This window comes from Eschrichtius robustus, chromosome X (assembly GCF_028021215.1).
Source record: "Eschrichtius robustus isolate mEscRob2 chromosome X, mEscRob2.pri, whole genome shotgun sequence".
Lineage (NCBI taxonomy): Eukaryota > Metazoa > Chordata > Mammalia > Artiodactyla > Eschrichtiidae > Eschrichtius > Eschrichtius robustus.
In genome coordinates, this window is record NC_090845.1 from 91,342,729 (window position 1) to 91,359,483 (window position 16,755).

A 16,755-nucleotide genomic window follows, 5' to 3' on the forward strand; every position below is an offset into this window, starting at 1 on the left:
GCCACGTACTAGGTCAAAAAACAAACCTCAACACATTTAAGAGGATAGAAATGACTTCAAGCATCTTTTATTACCACAGCGTTATGAAACTAGAAATCAACCACAGAAAGAAAAATGGGTAAAGAACGAATACATGGAGACTGAACAACATGCTCCCAATAAACCAGTGGGTCAATGATGAAATCAAAGAAGAAATCAGGAAATACCTCAAGACAAATGACAATGAAAACACAACCTTCCAAAATCTATGTGATGCAGCCAAAGCAGTTCTCAGAGGGAAGTACACAGCGATTCAGGCCTTCCTCAAGGAACAAGAAAAATCTCAAAAAAAAAAAAAAGAGAGAAAGAATTAGAAAAAGAAGAACCAAAAAAATCCCAAAGTCAGTTCTTTGGGAAAGATCAGAGGGAAACAAATAAAATAGAGATAAAAATAGAAAAGATCAATAAAACCAAGGGCTAGATTTTTGAAAAGACAAACAAAATCGACACACTTCTAGCCAGGCTCACCAAGAAAAAAAGAGAAAGGGCCCAAATAAACAAAATAAGAAATGAAACAGAAGCAACAACCAATACCACAAAAATACGAAAAAAACCCCACAAAAACCAAAAATACATAACAGAATACTATGAACAGTTATATGCCAACAGATTAGACAACCAAGAAGAAATGGACAAGTTTCTAGAAATATACAGCCTGCCAAATTTGAGTCAAGAAGAAACAGATAATTTGAATAGACCAATCACTAGAAGTGAAATAGAATCTGTAATTAAAACAAAACAAAAAAACCTCCCTGCAAACAAAAGTCCAGTACCAGACAGCTTCACCAGTGAATTCTACCAAACATACATAGAACTTATACCTATACTTCTCAAACTCTTCCAAAAGATTGAAGAGGAGGGAACAGGCCCAAATTCATTCTATGAAGCCACCATCACCCTGATACCAACACCAGACAAAGACACTACCAAAAAAGATAATTACAGGCCAATATCTGTGAAGAATATAGATGCAAAAGTCCTCAACCACATATTAGCAAACCGAGTCCAACGATACATTAAAAAGGATCATACACCGTGATCCACTTGGATTCATTCCAGTTGCTCTGATAGCCTTATGGGAGTTCCCTTGTATGTTATTTGTTGCTTTTCCCTTGCTGCTTTTAATATTCTCTCTTTATCTTTAATTTTTGCCATTTTAACTGCAGTGTGTCTTGGTGTGGTCTCCTTTGGCTTGACCCTGTTTGGGACTCTCTGTGCTTACTAAACCTGTATATCTCTTTCCTTTGCCAGGTTAGGGATGTTTTCAGCTATCATGTCTTCAAATATGTTCTCTGCCCCTTTCTCTTTCTCTTTCTCTTCTCCTTCTAAGAACCCTATAATGCAAATGTTAGTACACTTGCTGTTGTCCCAGAGGTCTCCTAAACTGTCCTATTTCTTTTTCTCTTTTTTCTTTTCTCTATTCTGCTTCAGTTATTTCTATTACTCAGTCTTCCAGCTTGCTCGTCCATTCCTCTGCATCATTTCAGTTACTGTTGATTCCTTGTAGTGTATTTTTCATTTCAGTTACTGTATTCTTCTCTGTGTGGTTCTTCTTCATATTTTCTAAATCTTTGTTAAAAACTTCTCACTCTGTTCATCCAATCTTCTCCTGAGTTCTTTGAACATCTTTATGATCATTACCCTGAACTCTTTATCAGGTAGATCGCCTATCTCCACTTCACTTTGTTCTTCTTCTGGGGTTTTATCGTGTTCCTTGGTTTGGATTAGATTCCTTTGTTGCCTCATTTTGTCCAATTTGCTATTTTATTTCTCTGTATCTGGTAGGTTGGCTCCATTTCCCAACCGCAGAGAAGTGGCTTTTTGTAGGAGATGTCTTGTGTGTCCCAGCCGAACTCTCCCCTCTAGTCACCAGAGCTATATGCTCTAAGGGTGCCCCCTGTTAGGGCTGCGTGTGTCCTTCTGTTGTGACCGGCACACTACTGTGGGTGGTGGGGTAGGTGTGGCTGTCCCCTGGTCCAGTGGGTTGCCAGGCCCTGCTTTGTGCAGAGGCTGGTGGCCACTGGTGAGTGAGGCTGGGTCATGAGGCTGCTGGCTGCAGTGCCCCAGGAAGCCCCGGGATTAGTGCTGGCCCACTGGTGGGTGGTGCTAGGCTCTGCAGTGGGTGGGGGTGGGGGCTAGAGGTCCTGTATCTAGTGTCAGCCTGCTGGTGGGCAGGGCCAGTTCCACATGGCTGGCTCCAGGGTTTGGGGGTGTCTAAAAGCTGGTGATGGCCCACTGTTGAGTGGGGCTGGATCCCAGGGCAGCTGGCTGAGGGGTCCAAGGTGTCTTGGAACTGGTGTTGGCCTGCTGGTGGGTGGGGCTGTGGCCCAGGGAGTCCTGGAGCTAGTGCTGGCTCGCTGGTGGGCAGAGCCAGGTTCCTGGGTCTCTGGCTGCAGGGCCTTGGAGTCCTGAAGCTAGTGTCGGTTTGCTGGTGTGTGGGGCCAGTTCCTGACATGGCTGGGTATGCGGTCTGGGGTGTCCCAAAGCTGGCGTCATCCCACTGGTGAGTGGGGCCAGATCCAGGAGCAGCTGGTTGAGGGGCCCAATGTGTCCCAGAGCTGGTGCCAGCCTGTTGGTGTATGTGCTGGGTCCTGGTATGCCAGGCGGCAGGGCTGCGGTGGTTCTTGGGCTAGTGTTCCAAGAGGAATATTCCTTTTTACATATTTACAAATATGTACATTAACAGAAGATGTCCTTTAATTTTATTACATTTTTATGAGACTGAATTTCTTCTAAAAGCTTGAAGTTTTTAAAGATATTCCATATTGAAATTTAATGGTGCTCTTTAAAGAAAATTGTTGCTGATCATAAATGTTGACAATTTTCTTGCTTCTCATCTTTCATATCTTTATGAACTCTGTGTTGTATGTTTACAGAATGGTAATACTTGATAAAATTGTAGCTATAAAGAATCCATTCCGTTCTAGTGAAACTATCCTGACACAAGAATATCAAAGTACGATAGTAAAGAAAAAGCTTTGCCAAAAATTTGAGAAAGAAAATGAGATTTAAGTACGCTACCATGGATGCCTTTGTGGTTCTTCCTAAACTTACTGCAGGGGTGAGAGCTCTAGTGCTTTGTAACTACCCATTCACTAATTCAATGTAGGTATTTCCTGAATAGAAGTATCTGTTACCTGGAAAGACATAGTAGTTGAAAACCATTTGCGCTTGAGTATTGTGGGTATTATGCTCATATTGATAATTGGGCTTTCAAATGGTGCCTGAAGGTGACATTTTTGTTTACCTACGCAATATACATTCTTCTTCCTAACTGGTCTCAAATTTTCATGAGTGCATTTCCTCCCTCATACAGTCACGTTTGGGGGGAATTTGACTGCTAGTTCCAAGGGTGAGACCAGAGTTACTCTAGATCTCAATCAATAATCCTATGTCCCTAGCCACAGTCATTGGTTCAAGATTGGGCCTGAGTCTTTATATCTTTGAGTCACTGGATCAACTAACCTAAAGTCTCCTCTACCTCTGGGCTCTCAGTTATATAAGCAAATGTATTTCCTTATCGTATACACAAAAGTGGATTTTACTTTCTGTTACTTGTAACTTCGTTACTTACTGCTATATATGTTTTTGAAGATATGTTATCAGGTGAGTGTAAGTTCAGAATTTTTAAACTTCTTAATACATTTTCTTTTATGATTTGATAGTGGCCTTCTTTGTTGCAATTGCTTGATGCCTATTTTGCCTGATAGTAATACAAATTAACCACGTTTCTTTCAGTTTTACTGATCATTGGTATTTTTTACCATCACTTTATTTTCATCCTTTCTGACAGTCTACTCTACCTGCTTCATGACCTACTGAAACACGTTCATAATGCCTGTATTAGACTGTTCAGACTGCCACAACAAAAATACCACAGACTAAGTGGCTTAACAACAGAAATTTGTTTCTCACAGTTCTGGAGGCTGGAAGTACAAGATCAAGGTGTGAGCAGGGGTGATTTCTTCTAAGGCCTCTCTCCTTGGCTTGAAGATGGCCATCTTCTTGCTGCTTTTTCACGTGGTTGTCCCTCTGTGTGTACACACTTCTGCTGTCTCTCTGTGTGTCCTAAACTCCTCTTCTTATAAGCACACCAGTCAGATGGGATTAACGTATCCCCTAAGAGCCTTAAATTAACTTAATCACCTTTTAAAGGCCCTATCTCCAAATCCAGTCACATTCTGAGGCACTGCTAATTAGGGCTTCAGTATATGAATTTTGGGAGAACACAGTTCAGTCAATAACAAAACCTAATGTTAAGATGACGTTATCATAGAAAACAAGAGAGCAGAGGCAGGAACAATGATGTGGAGCAGGCAGGAGGATGGTATGTTAGGCTTTCATTTTCCTATAGCTTCTCCAGTTCCTAAAATTCTCTAATGACCAATGAATCCCAGGCATTTGACTGAGAAATTTGCATTGCTACTACCTCAGCCTGGACCTAAAGGATGGGAACGAGTATTCCACACTAGTTAATAGCTCACAGCGTAAAATCAAACACTTTCCTATCATCAATAGATCTGCTGTTTTCTTCCAAGATACTTGACCCTTCTTAACCTCAGCTTCTTAATTAGATACAGAGATAAAATAATTAGTCATACAACTCCAACTGTGAGAATTCAATGAAATTGAGGTATACTTCTGCACATAATCAGGGCTGTTTGCTGGATGGAAGGTTTGGAAAGCTGTTTCCTCAGCCATTTATGCAGAGAATGTTCAGATTCATTCTATTCTCACAGCTCTATATTCTAGGTCATGCCACAGCATTGTCTATGAGACATGCAGAAGGGGAAAAGTTGCTTCAGTGCACTGGGGTTAGACCTTTTGGGGGCCCAATTATCTCACCAAATACCTCCCTTACTATTTAGCAACCAGAGCCACTTGCAGTTCTCTATTTCGACTCCTAATCTTCAGGAAGACAGAGACATTGCCTGAAATTTTTCATGGTTCTATCTTCCCTTTTTAGCACTAATCTTGACATGCACTAGGTGCATGAATGAATGAATAAGTGGATGACTGATAGTTATATTCCAGACATATATCTTTCTTCTCTGACAGTTAGTAGTAGCCCCTGGCAGGCCAGCGCCTTAGCCTTATAGCTAAGTCCAGTGGTTAGGACTCGGTGCTCTCACTGCAAGGGGCCCAGGTTTGATCCCCGGTTGGGGAACTAAGATCCTGCAAGCTGCGCAGCACAGCCAAAAGAAAAAAAAAAAGATGGATGCATTATGTTGAACAAAAATTATAGCTCAGTGAAGTTGGTTTTTAATATGTCTTTGTATCCCTTCCAGAATCTAGAGCTCTGTCACGCTCATATGTGGAATCAACCTGTATTTTCAGATTGAACTGTACAGTTGGGTTTTTCATTTCTTTGCTTGCATGCTTGTTTTTTTGTTTGGTTTTGGGGTTTTTTTTTTTGCCACAGCCAAGAATATTCTCAGGATCTCCTGACTTATAAATCCAACCACATGCTCCCCACCCAGATTTTTCATAGGCTCCACAAACGACATGGTCAAAACAGAACTGTCAGTTTCCTGGCATTGCACTGAAGCTGGTCCTACATTCACTTCCCCATCGAAGAAAACCGCCCTAACCCAGCTGCAAAAATCCACATTCCAAGGGACACACTTAATCCCTCTCTATCCCTTACCACAAACGTGAACTTCATCAACAAGTTCAGTACTTCCGAGATACATCTCATTTCAAACCCCATCTCACCCCTTCCATTGCTACGGCCGTGGTCTACAAGACTGTCACCTCTCACTGTCATGTGTGCAGTAGCCTCCTAATCTTGTCTCTTGATCTTACAGTTGCTCTATTTCAGTCTGTCCTCCAAAGAACATTTAGAATGAGCTTTAATAAAGTAGATGATAATAATAACTTCCCTTCCTTTCAGAAAGCACCCAATGGCTCCATCATAATAAGAACAAAACCCAGAGTCCTTACCATGGCCCACAGGACCTTCTGTTATTGGGCCCCTCCTACCATTCTCACCTCATTTTCTAACACTGTCCTCCCAATACACACTGGCATACAAGCTGTTCCCTAAGACTGCCAAGCTTGCCCATATCTTAGGGCCTTTCGTCTTGCTCTTCCCTCTGCCTCGAGGGCTCAGCTCCTATATCTTCCCACTGCTGACTGTGTACTTGTTGTTATTTGAATATTAAATCTAAGTTACGTCTTCAGAACATCCTTCCTTGCCTTCCCCACCCTAGTCATTCTCTGTCACATTTTCCCATATTATTTTCTTAATGGCTCTTAAACCTTGAGTGTATCAACCCCTGTAGAATGTGAGCTCCATGAGAACCATGACCCTGTCTGTCAGGTTCTCTGATTTCTCTCCCGTGCCTATCACAGTGCCTCACATATCATTGGTAACCAATAAATATTTGTTGAATGAATGAATGAGTGAGTGAATGACGTCGATTAAACATGCTAATTTGTGAGGACTCAGGCATAGTCTGGGACATGGGATTTGGGAGGATGGGAGAGTGACCTCAGGTGTCCCTGAAGCAGCAGTTTTGTTTGAACCCATGAAAAGTGTGGTTGGAAAACTGGGTAGAAAGGACATGATAATTGAGGTAGTGCTTCTAGCTGCCTTGGGTATGAAAGTGTAACATATGTTCTATACCAATTCTCCTTCTTTCTTAATAAAAGAATCCCAAATTTATTTGGTACAGTAATGTTTCCAGTAAAAGACCACATTTATAGCCTGCTTTGCAGCCAACAATGGTCACATGACCAACTTCTACCTAATGAGGTGATGGCAGAAGTGTTGTATAGTAGTTCCAGGAAGGTAGCTAAAAGGGAGATGAATTTCTCAGACCAAGGTATTTCTCATACCATCTGTTGTGGACTGAACTGTGGCCTACCCAAATTCATATGTTGAAGCTTTAACCCCCAGTACCTCAGAATGTGACTGTGTTTGAAGATAGGGCCTTTAAAGTGGTGATTACATTAAAATGAGGCCGTTAGGGTAGACACTAATCCAATATGATTGGTTTCCTTATAAGAGGAGCTTAGGACACATAAAGAGATACCAGGGTGTGTATGCACAGAGGGACAGCCATGTGAAGAAGGAGTAAGAAGGAGGCCATTTGCAAGCCAAGGAGAGAGGCCTCAGAAGAAACCAAACCTGTGAACACCTGGATCTTGGACTTCCAACCTTTGAAACTGTGAGAAATAAATTTCTGTTGTTTAAGCTACTCAGCCTGTGGTATCTTGTTATGGCAGCCATAGCAAACTGATACACCGTCAGATAAGGTTTCCAATTTTGACAGCTCATTAGAATCAACTGAGGTGAACCTTAAAGATACTGATGACTGGGCTTACCCCTAGAGGCTCTGATTCAGTTGGTTGAATCTGAGCATTAGAGGGGATCCTAATGGATATCCAGAGTTGAAAACCACATGTCTAGGAGAGTAGTTTTTTGCACTCCATTGAGCAGGCTGAGAGTGATGAATCTAGCATCATTTAGAAGGCATCCCCCTGTATCTCCCTCCTTCCACTGTTTTTCCTCTGCCCCACATCCCCCTTCTTTTTCTGCCGTATCCAGATCTCCACAGATGGACCCAGAGATGCCCCCACCTCTTAATCCTGTTCCATATCCAAGTTCCGTCCTAATTTGAGGAACATTTAATAGCTTCAGCCCCACTTCTGCCCTCCCTGTCAAGAAAAGTGAGTCTCGAGGGGCCTCATATTCTCTTACTCTGCCTGTTAGCCAGAGCCAGGGCAGCTCTCTATAGAGATAACTTCTTGCCTCTTAATCCAATTACGAAATGGATGAAAGACATGAACAGAGGGCAAATAGGCTTAGGAAAAGCTATTCAACATCTTTAGCCATCATGGAAATGCAAATTAAAAGCACAATGAAATATTAAACCCCCCTATCAGAATGGCTGAGAAAAACAGTGACAAAACCAAATGCAGACAACACTGGATAAACTGAGTCACTCATACATTGCCAATGGGAATGCAAAATGGTACAGGTCATCTGCAAAACAATGTGGCAGGGTTTTCAGAACGAAATATGCCATTACCATATGATACAGCAGTTGCACTCTGGGCCGTTTACCCAGAGAAATGAAAATTTATGTTTACACAAAAACCCTTACATGAAGTTCATCACAGTTTTACTCACAATAGTTAAAAAGTGGAAATAGCCCAGATGTCTTTCAACGGGGGAATGGCTAAACAAACTGTGGTACATTCACACCATGGAATCTTATTCAGCAATACAAAGGAACAGACTATAGACCCACTTTACAACTTGGATGGATCTCAGGAAAGTTATGCTGAGTGAAAGAAATCCAATCCTAAAGATAATATACTATATGATTCTATTTCTATGACATTTAGGAAATTATAATAGTGTCTGACAGAGTTTAGGGATGTGGGATCAGGAAGAAGGTGGGTGTGGCTATAAAGGCTAACATGAGGGAAACGTGTGGTGATGAAACAGTTTTTGATCTTGTTTGTGGTGATACTTAGAACACCTACATAGCTGGTAAAAGTGCATGGAATTATATATATAAGTATTATTCACAGGTGTTCTAACACACAAATGAGTGCATGTAAAATGGCGAAATTGTAGTAAGCTCAGTGGACTGTACCAATGTCCATTTCTTAGTTTCGATACTGTACTAAAGTAATACAAGGTGTTATTATTAGGAGAAGGTGAGTGATGGGTATACATGACCTCTCTACACATTTTTTTGCAACTTTTGGTAAATCAATAATTATTTCAAAGTAAATAAGTTAAAAAAAACAACATAGGAGTTGTGGGGAAAATAGTGTTAGTTACACAACCTAAGAACCTAATAAAAATGTTAGCACAGTTTTAGACCTGTTAAATGATTAAGAATACCATAATTATTAGAGTAAATATGGTACTTTACTTGCTAAATACGTTATATTTGTTTATAGAAGTGAACATCAGAACGGTCACAACTTGTGAGTACTGAAGTGGTGGAGAGAAGGTTATCAGGAGGCAAAGCTTGGATTTTAGGGTAGTCCAGGAATGGAGTCCTTACTCTATAATTTTCAAGCACTGTATAGGTCGGATATAAATGCTAGAGACTGCCAGGGATGATGTGGGAGATGGGACCTTTTGGTCCTGGCCCCACTAACTCATGGTTGGGTCAGGGGAAGAGCAATCCAAGACACACAACATACAATGTGCAATGTTACTCTTTAATATAAAGATAAACAAGGATCATGCGTGGGAAAAATACAGAACAACTGGCAGGCCTACACGGTAAACTTTGGTTTCCTGATTAGCTGGACTGCAAGCTTAGTCATGGATATGGCTTCAGTTAAGAGAAGAGAGGTAACAAATATGAGGAGGATGAAAATGACATCTAAAGGCTCATTTGCAGAGTTTTTTTCTCAAGATCCCAGGTCAGTGGATGAGGGTCTCATCTTGAATTTTGCCCTTGGGCTGAAGAAAGTAAAGAGAAAGAATTGGGATGTCAGCAGAGCCAGCAGCCATTAGTTTCAACCCCAGGGCACCTGACTTCTGTCCACCTTCACCTTCCTGAAAGCCTAGAGGTCTATTTCTTCTTACCTCTGGATTATCAGAATTCACTTTTTGATGAGTAAAGAATTTTTAGTTCTGTAATAGTCTAGCGATTGTACTGAAAGCACCTGTAGTGAGGGAGGATAGATGACCTCTCTTAGGACCAAACTGCAGACACTGTGACCACACATCACTGCTAAATCTATGCCTCAGGAACAAGCCTTCAAGTTTACCAACATGTATGTACCAGAATGAGCAGACGCCACTGCATGTAATGCTGAAGATGTAGTGAAAAGATAAATGCCTATCAATAATAGCTTATGGCTTCCTGGAATTCAACTGTTTAATATATTTATCTTGGAAAGAATAAGGTAGCTTCACATATACTGAGAGGAAGCTATGCTGGTGCTAATGATAAACAAAAGAAGTTTCAAAACAGTATATAACATAGGAAACCTGTATTTTATAATACATGGAAATGTATTAGTATGAAATTAGGGAATTTCTCACAACTAAACGTTTGTAAGAAAAAAATAGATGTAAAATAATTACCTTCAAGTTCCCATTAATCACTCCTCTACTCCTCCCAGCTCCCTCCTATCCCCACGCAAACCCAGCACTCACTTCTGATTCCACTAGCGGTTCACCTCAGGTCGGGTGGAAGATGCCTGCATGATGTCCTGCTGCTCCTGGGAGAGGGTGTGCATGGAGCTGGAGGTGGGCGTAGGCACTGGGATGGAGAACACACTCTGGGTCTCACTGGGGCTGGCGTCCCTCACAAACAGCTCGTCATTCACGATGCACAGACTGAAGGAAAAATGGGCCCTCAGACTACGCCTGGATGGACACCCACACCCCCAATATTGACTCTGCTCCCACTGGCACTCAGCAACCAGATTCCTTCCATGCCCCTCCTGTGTCTGTCTCCCAGGTTCCTTGACTGGTACCTCTGGCCCTCCCCACAGAGCCCACCTTTGGAGAGACTGTCTACCACCTTCACTCGATTTATAGGTTTATCCCCAACCCACGGGCAATTTCGCATTTACCCTTTACCACAGCCCAAGGGGTGGACGCTCTGATCCCCATTCTCGGAAGAAGACACTGAGTCACAGAGAGGTCATGTGACTTGACCAAGGTCACACAGCGAGTGAGTGCTGGGTCAAGGAGAGAACGCATAGGCTGATTCCAGAGCCCATGCTCTTCTTCACCACTAGGCTACACTGCTCCTGGGATCTCCCTGCTGGCTTTCCACAATACCGAGTAAACCTAAGGTCTGCGCCACCACATTCCCACGCCCCTGAGCGCAGGCGGGGATGGGCATTCCCGCCCACAACAGGGCTCTCACCTGGAGTAGCTGGCAGGGGTAGCGATGAAGGTCCGGGTGAAGGCACGCACACAGCCCTGAGAACTTCCTTCCACTTCAACAGCAAACAAACAACAGTACCCCTTAGAGCCACACGTGCTGTACACGCTCACACGGCGGTCCCCAGTCAGGCTGTGACTGGACACTCATGCTGAGAGGGCAGTTGTTCACGGGGGCCAGGGTGTCGGGAATCGGGAGGGCAACTATAGGAGCAGTCTGCGCCCAGTGACAGGGCCCCTGACAACCACTACACAGGTTCACGGGATGCGTTTTTCACAGCCGCCCAAGAGGTGGATACTACTACCCCATTTTGCGAATGAGGAAACTGAGAGGTTAAGTAACGGCCCAAGTTCTCAGAGTGAGTATCTGGGATGACAGCCACCAAACTCCGCAGCCTGTGTCCCCAACGCCCAGGGTGTGCAGGGCAGACAGGCATGGACACAGCTCAGACCTGGATTGTCTGTGGGAAGCCTGAGCGCTGGAGAACACAGTGGGGAAGGGGAAGGGAGGGGAGGGGAGGGGAGGTGGAGCGGAGGGCAGGGGAGGGAGGGGAGGGGAAGGGAGGAGGGGAGGGGAGGAGGGGAGGGGAGGGAAGGAAGGGAAAAGAAGGGGAAAGAAAGGGAAGGGAAGGGAAGAGAAGGGGAAGGAAAGGGAAGGGAACGGAAGGGAAGGGAAGGGGTCAGGGAAGCTGGGTGGTTCTGGGATTGAGCCTGGCCAGGGGGAGGCAGAAGTGGGGCAACTGTGGAGGGGGTCTACACACACTCACCTTCCTTGAACACCCCGCTGACAGAGAAGCTGAGCATCGTTTCCTGAAAGGGAAGAGCCCAGGCGCCCAGTCACCACCTGCACTTCCTACCCACCTGCGGCTTCCTGGGCCCCCCCGTGGGAGGAAGCAGGAGCTCACCGTCTGGGACCACGTGTCCACCACGAAGGACCTTAAGTCATGCTGAGTCTTGGGCAACACACAGAGGGTGTGCACAATGTCACGTTTTGTGTGCTTCAGCAGCTGGACCCGCAGGTCTGTGAGGGGAGGGGAAGCGAGCGAAGGTCAGGGGCTGCCACGCCCTGGGCCCTATGATTGACCCCTTCACCGCCCTTTCCCACCCAGTCTTCCCATCACACACTCACGGGGGTCCGTGAGCTTCTTCATATTCCTACTGTCCTTGAAGTACTCGCACAAGCTGCTTCTAGGAGACAAAGAGCAACAGTGGGTGGTGGGTGTCTGCAGGAGCTGGCCTGTGTCTGCTGGGGAGCCACACGGCCCAGGAGCAGAGCCTGTGCTGTGATACTCACGGGGCTGGGTCCTCAGGGTGGAAGGGAATGGTCAGGGAGAAGCAGGCCTCCTCGTGATAAAAAGCCACTAGACACCGTCGGTCTCCATAGTCATGGATCAAGTAGTACCTGAGGGGGAGCATTGAGGACAGTCTATCTCTGTAGTCTGGACCTCACATGAGACTTGGAAACTCCCCTGAGCAGACCTGTGCTTAGGTGGCCTCACCTGTCCTCACCCTCCCCACCTTGCTCAGCTTCCCAGAGGTACTTACTGCTGCAGGAATTGCAGGACTAGGCTCTTCAGCTCATCAGATCCAAAGTAGCTGCCCTGGAATCAAAACAGTCCTCAGGACCAGGGCTGACACCCCCTTCTCATGCACCACTTACAACCCGACTTGATCGTCCATCCTCACCTTGCAGGTTGGTAAGCGCTTGCAGGCTTCAATACCACACTTAGCCAGTGGGGATGTCTCCTGGCCGCCCTGGGGAAGAGAAGAGGAAGTCAGCAGTGCAGACCAGGAGGTGGTACCGGATGATCAGGGAAAAGGATGGGCCCAAGAGAGGGTGAGGATCAGAGGTCAGGGGTGAAAGGGCCCTGGAAATTCCATGGGCAGGACTACAGTTTGGATCATCACCGTGGGTTCCCCAAAGCCTGTGAAGAACGTGGTTGAAGAAGATCCAGAGCCTTTGTCAGGTTCCCACAGGGGCTGTACCATCCCCCTCCGCCCAGGACTTTTAAGGGTCAGTTTCAAAACTGTAACTGGGGCAAGACCCAACGGGGTTCAGAGTAGTTTGTGGGTGCTGTCAGTGCCAGTTAGAGGAGTCAGTGAACAAGGTATACACTTACCAAGGTTAGTAACTTGGGGAACAATTCCAGGATGGAGCTGCCAAAATCAAGACAAAACAGAAAAGTCAGTGAAACTATGGTGGTGACCCTCCTCCTCATGGGAGCAAGTACACCCACACCCCAGTGTCCCAGCCTTCCAGGGCCCTGAACACGTCCCCCATCGACTGACACAGAGGGAGAGCATGCCCTACCTCCCTCCCCGCCTCCCTCCCTCCCTTCCTCTCCTTCCCCTGGGTAGCTCCCCCACAGACTGCCCGGACTCCCTTCTCCAGTGCCACAAGGACCAGCATTTCAAACCCATGCTGCAGGACTTCCTTCCCCTCCCTTCCTTCCTCCAGGGCCCCACTGAAGGATGTGGAGAGAAGAGGGAATGGGGTGTGTGCCCGAGGCTCTGCTACCTCACTGGGGGTCCAGCACTCTGCCAAGACCTGGACCAAGACCTGGACTCCCCCCATGGATGGCCCAGGATGCTGGGGCAGGGAGGCGAGTGAGGTGGGGCTCAGGAGGCAGGGAGGGAGATGAAGGGGGATGAAGACAGAAAAGGAGTGAAGGTACGAGGGGAGAGATGACAGAGACATTCGGGCGTAGAGGCAAGGGAGAGAGAGAAAACAAAGGGAAGGGAAAGAAGCTCTCCCGTGGTGGGGGTAAGGGAAGAAGAGAGAAGAAAGGGGAAACGGCGCCCCTTTTGCAGCTCTTCACCTGCCCCAGAATGGCTCAGACACAGCAGGTAAGAATGTAAAATATGCAGATATTGGGCTGGGGGCCCATTGGATGTTGGTTGAAACTTTGTCAACTTTGTGATGCAGAGAGGAGAGCATAGGGCCTGTAGTCCTCCCTGAGGTCCATGTCAGCTGCCCCTTGCAAACGGCCACTTTCGGGAGTAGCTCAGGCTCCCAGTGGTTAACAGAGGATACATCTGACCTTATGTTGGTTGACTTATCAGGGAAGCTGGTGCACAGGGGGTTTCTGTCTGCACACATCCCTTCTGGCTCCAGCCGCTCACCCTTGTCCATCTTCACTGCAGACTTCACCTGTGATTATGAGGAGGAACCACATGGGCCAGAGAAACAGAGCCAAGATGGCCGTGCACCCCAGTCCCTTCCTTTTCCTACAAATCCATTTCCCTTCCTCTGTCACCATCACATGAGCTTTCCCACCTTCCCTTCAAAGATGGATCTGGGTACCACACCTCACCTCAGTGTTGGAGAGGTTCAAGTTCTTGGTGTTGGAAGCATTCGGCATAGAGTTGGACAGGCCATGCAGCTGGTAGGGTTTCTTATTGCTCAGCTCCAAGGGCAAAAGCTATGATGAGGAAAGAGTTAGAGTGAGGACCCCAGCAGGGGATACCTGAGACCAATCTGCCTCTTCTACCTAATCTCTCCCACCATCACCACCAGCCCCAACATTGGGTCTAAGGTCCTCACCTTGGGCATATTCCCTGGATGGATCTGCAGGGAGGCGGCCATGCCATTTCTAGGGTTTCGCGGCATTCCAGTATCACGGGTCATCAAGTCTCCAGGAAGCCAGGAGGAGGGAAACAGAGGCTGAGAGGCTCCTGGCTGGTACAGCTCCAGCACCAACCCCTCCCAGAGGTACCATTCCTGAGTATCCTTCCCAGCTAGACCCCTCTGCCCTCACCTGCTCTACAATTACTGCTGTAGCCATACCAGGGTCAGAGCAGAGCCTCTGGATGTCAAGAGATTTCTGGGAGGCATCGTGTCGTTCCTTCACGGGCAGCTGCAGAGTTAGGGATGGGGTTCAGGGCTCTGAGTCTGAGGTGGTGATCGGGGGCAATAGGTGGGTCTGGCTGTGAGTGCACAGATTGTGTTGTGTCTGCATTACCTTTATCTGCTCCACCTTTTCTGACCTCAGCTCCTTCAGCACAGAGTGGGGTGCATCACAGGGATCAACAAAGATAGATATCTGTTGAGAACACAAGAGGGGCTGGGTAAGCTCCAGGAAATCTGAGCCCTGGGATCAAGCAAGACCATGCCCCTGTCCTGCCCTCTTGCCCCCTGCTAGCCCTGCTCATGCCCTTGACACACACCCTTTCATTAGCCTCATTGTAAATCTTGCCGTTGACATTCTTCAGTGCGAAGGCAATGTTGGCATTCTCAACGAAGAACTGGGCCTGCATTTTCTCATAGTGAAACTGTAGGGAGAGTGACAAGAGAAGCAAAATATGAGACCAGAGGCTTTTCTCATCTGGGCCTGCCATCTACCCCGTTTCCTCTCATGGGCCTCCATGTCCTCTCTTACTTCGACTGGGGTGAAGGGGGCACTGCATTGCTTCTGAATCAAATTCAGCAGCCACTTCTCATCATATTGAATACCGAAGGGAATCTAGGAGCCAAAGAAATAATTGGGGAAAGAAAACTGATACAATGGAATCCAAGGTTAAGATAAGACCCAGCTGTGTCTTGCTTTAGGACCTTTTTTCAGGCTTTAGGTAATTTCTTAAGGTAGGACAATATCTGTTATCGCTAACTTTTACACCAGACATGGACTTCCTAAATACCTTTTCTTTCCACTTAAATACTTTTCCTGAAATAATCGACTTCATGTCTTTCACATGTACTTACTTTTATAAAGTTCTAAGAGATCCTACCTAAGGCAGACCTGGCCTGCCCCTCTGACAAGGACCCCAGAGACTCAACCTCCTCCCACACTCAGCTTGAGCCAAACTGCGTCTTCTGGTGTGAAGTTTCCTCCTTTGCTTTTAGACAGCCTCTCCCATGCTCCCTGCAGTCAGTCTGCTCCCTTTATGTTGCTTCTCTGAACCTGCCCTCACATGATCTAGGAAGTTAACTCCTAGTAATAACAAGACAGATTACCAACTCCACTGCCACGAGAGAAAAGTTCCCAGCATCTCTACACGCGCCCCACATGACTCCCTCTGTCATCTTCTTCTACATGTCAGGTCCATTTAGCCAGCACACTCACTGTGGTCTTGAACCAGCTCCCCAAGGTCTCATCCTGCCTGTTTCTCTCCATTCGTCTCTCTGGAGGCTTTTGCTCTGTCTCCTTGTTAACATGGGTTTCGTCTTGTTTCTGAAAATTGCCTCTCCGATGACAGGATGGAATGGCATAGGGAGCACTGTGGGGAAGTGGAGAGAAGAAAGTGGTCCGTATAGCCTTGGGAAGTCTTCTCTACATTTTCCCCAATGATAGCAGAGCTACAATAAAGATTGCTCAACCATTAACCTGATCCCATCATTCCTCACTCTTCCAGGTTAGAGAGAAGAATGACATATTTAACTGCAAGGTTTTGTTTTTCACTGGTTGATACTTGTCAGCCATGCTGCCTCGTCACTTACTATCTTACTCCAGTATCCTTGTGAACGTCACTTGTTGCTTGATCTCCATCTTGTTGTTGCTGGGATGAAGGATGAATACCAGACCTGACTTGTTCAGGCCAATTGTTATACCTCCTTTGGTAAATACGCCAGCGTCTTGCTCTTCTTTGTAAGGAGGTAACTTGCTTATTGTACCCTGAAATTGAGAATATCACATCAATGGTCTCAGTACCAGAAAAATTCCTGGGTAAATATCCGGCTAATGAAGAAATATCACCAACTTTATAATCTAAATAGGAAATTATCATAGTTAGGAAGAAAAAAAAAAAGGCTGAGAGACTTCACTGTGTTTCTGCTTCTCAGGAAACGAGAGGTGGGGAGCATTCACAGCCAAGAAGAAAACAAGCAGAGAGGAAAGGGTCTG

At 46.0% G+C, this 16,755-nt stretch overlaps 1 protein-coding gene across 1 annotated transcript in view; it reads right to left on the reverse strand.

Moving 5' to 3' along the window:
• Positions 1-2,077: 2,077 nt before the first annotated feature.
• LOC137756377 (nuclear RNA export factor 3-like) overlaps positions 2,078-16,755 on the reverse strand; it is a 32,626-nt gene continuing 17,948 nt past the window's right edge. The window contains 19 exon segments of the mRNA XM_068532655.1: positions 2,078-2,568; positions 4,892-4,947; positions 10,178-10,360; positions 10,899-10,971; positions 11,683-11,725; positions 11,821-11,936; positions 12,045-12,103; positions 12,210-12,317; positions 12,461-12,516; positions 12,602-12,670; positions 13,036-13,072; positions 13,957-14,066; positions 14,460-14,548; positions 14,703-14,772; positions 14,878-14,958; positions 15,083-15,187; positions 15,295-15,378; positions 15,979-16,132; positions 16,353-16,527. Coding sequence (XP_068388756.1) covers positions 2,078-2,568; positions 4,892-4,947; positions 10,178-10,360; positions 10,899-10,971; positions 11,683-11,725; positions 11,821-11,936; positions 12,045-12,103; positions 12,210-12,317; positions 12,461-12,516; positions 12,602-12,670; positions 13,036-13,072; positions 13,957-14,066; positions 14,460-14,548; positions 14,703-14,772; positions 14,878-14,958; positions 15,083-15,187; positions 15,295-15,378; positions 15,979-16,132; positions 16,353-16,527 — 2,159 coding nt within the window.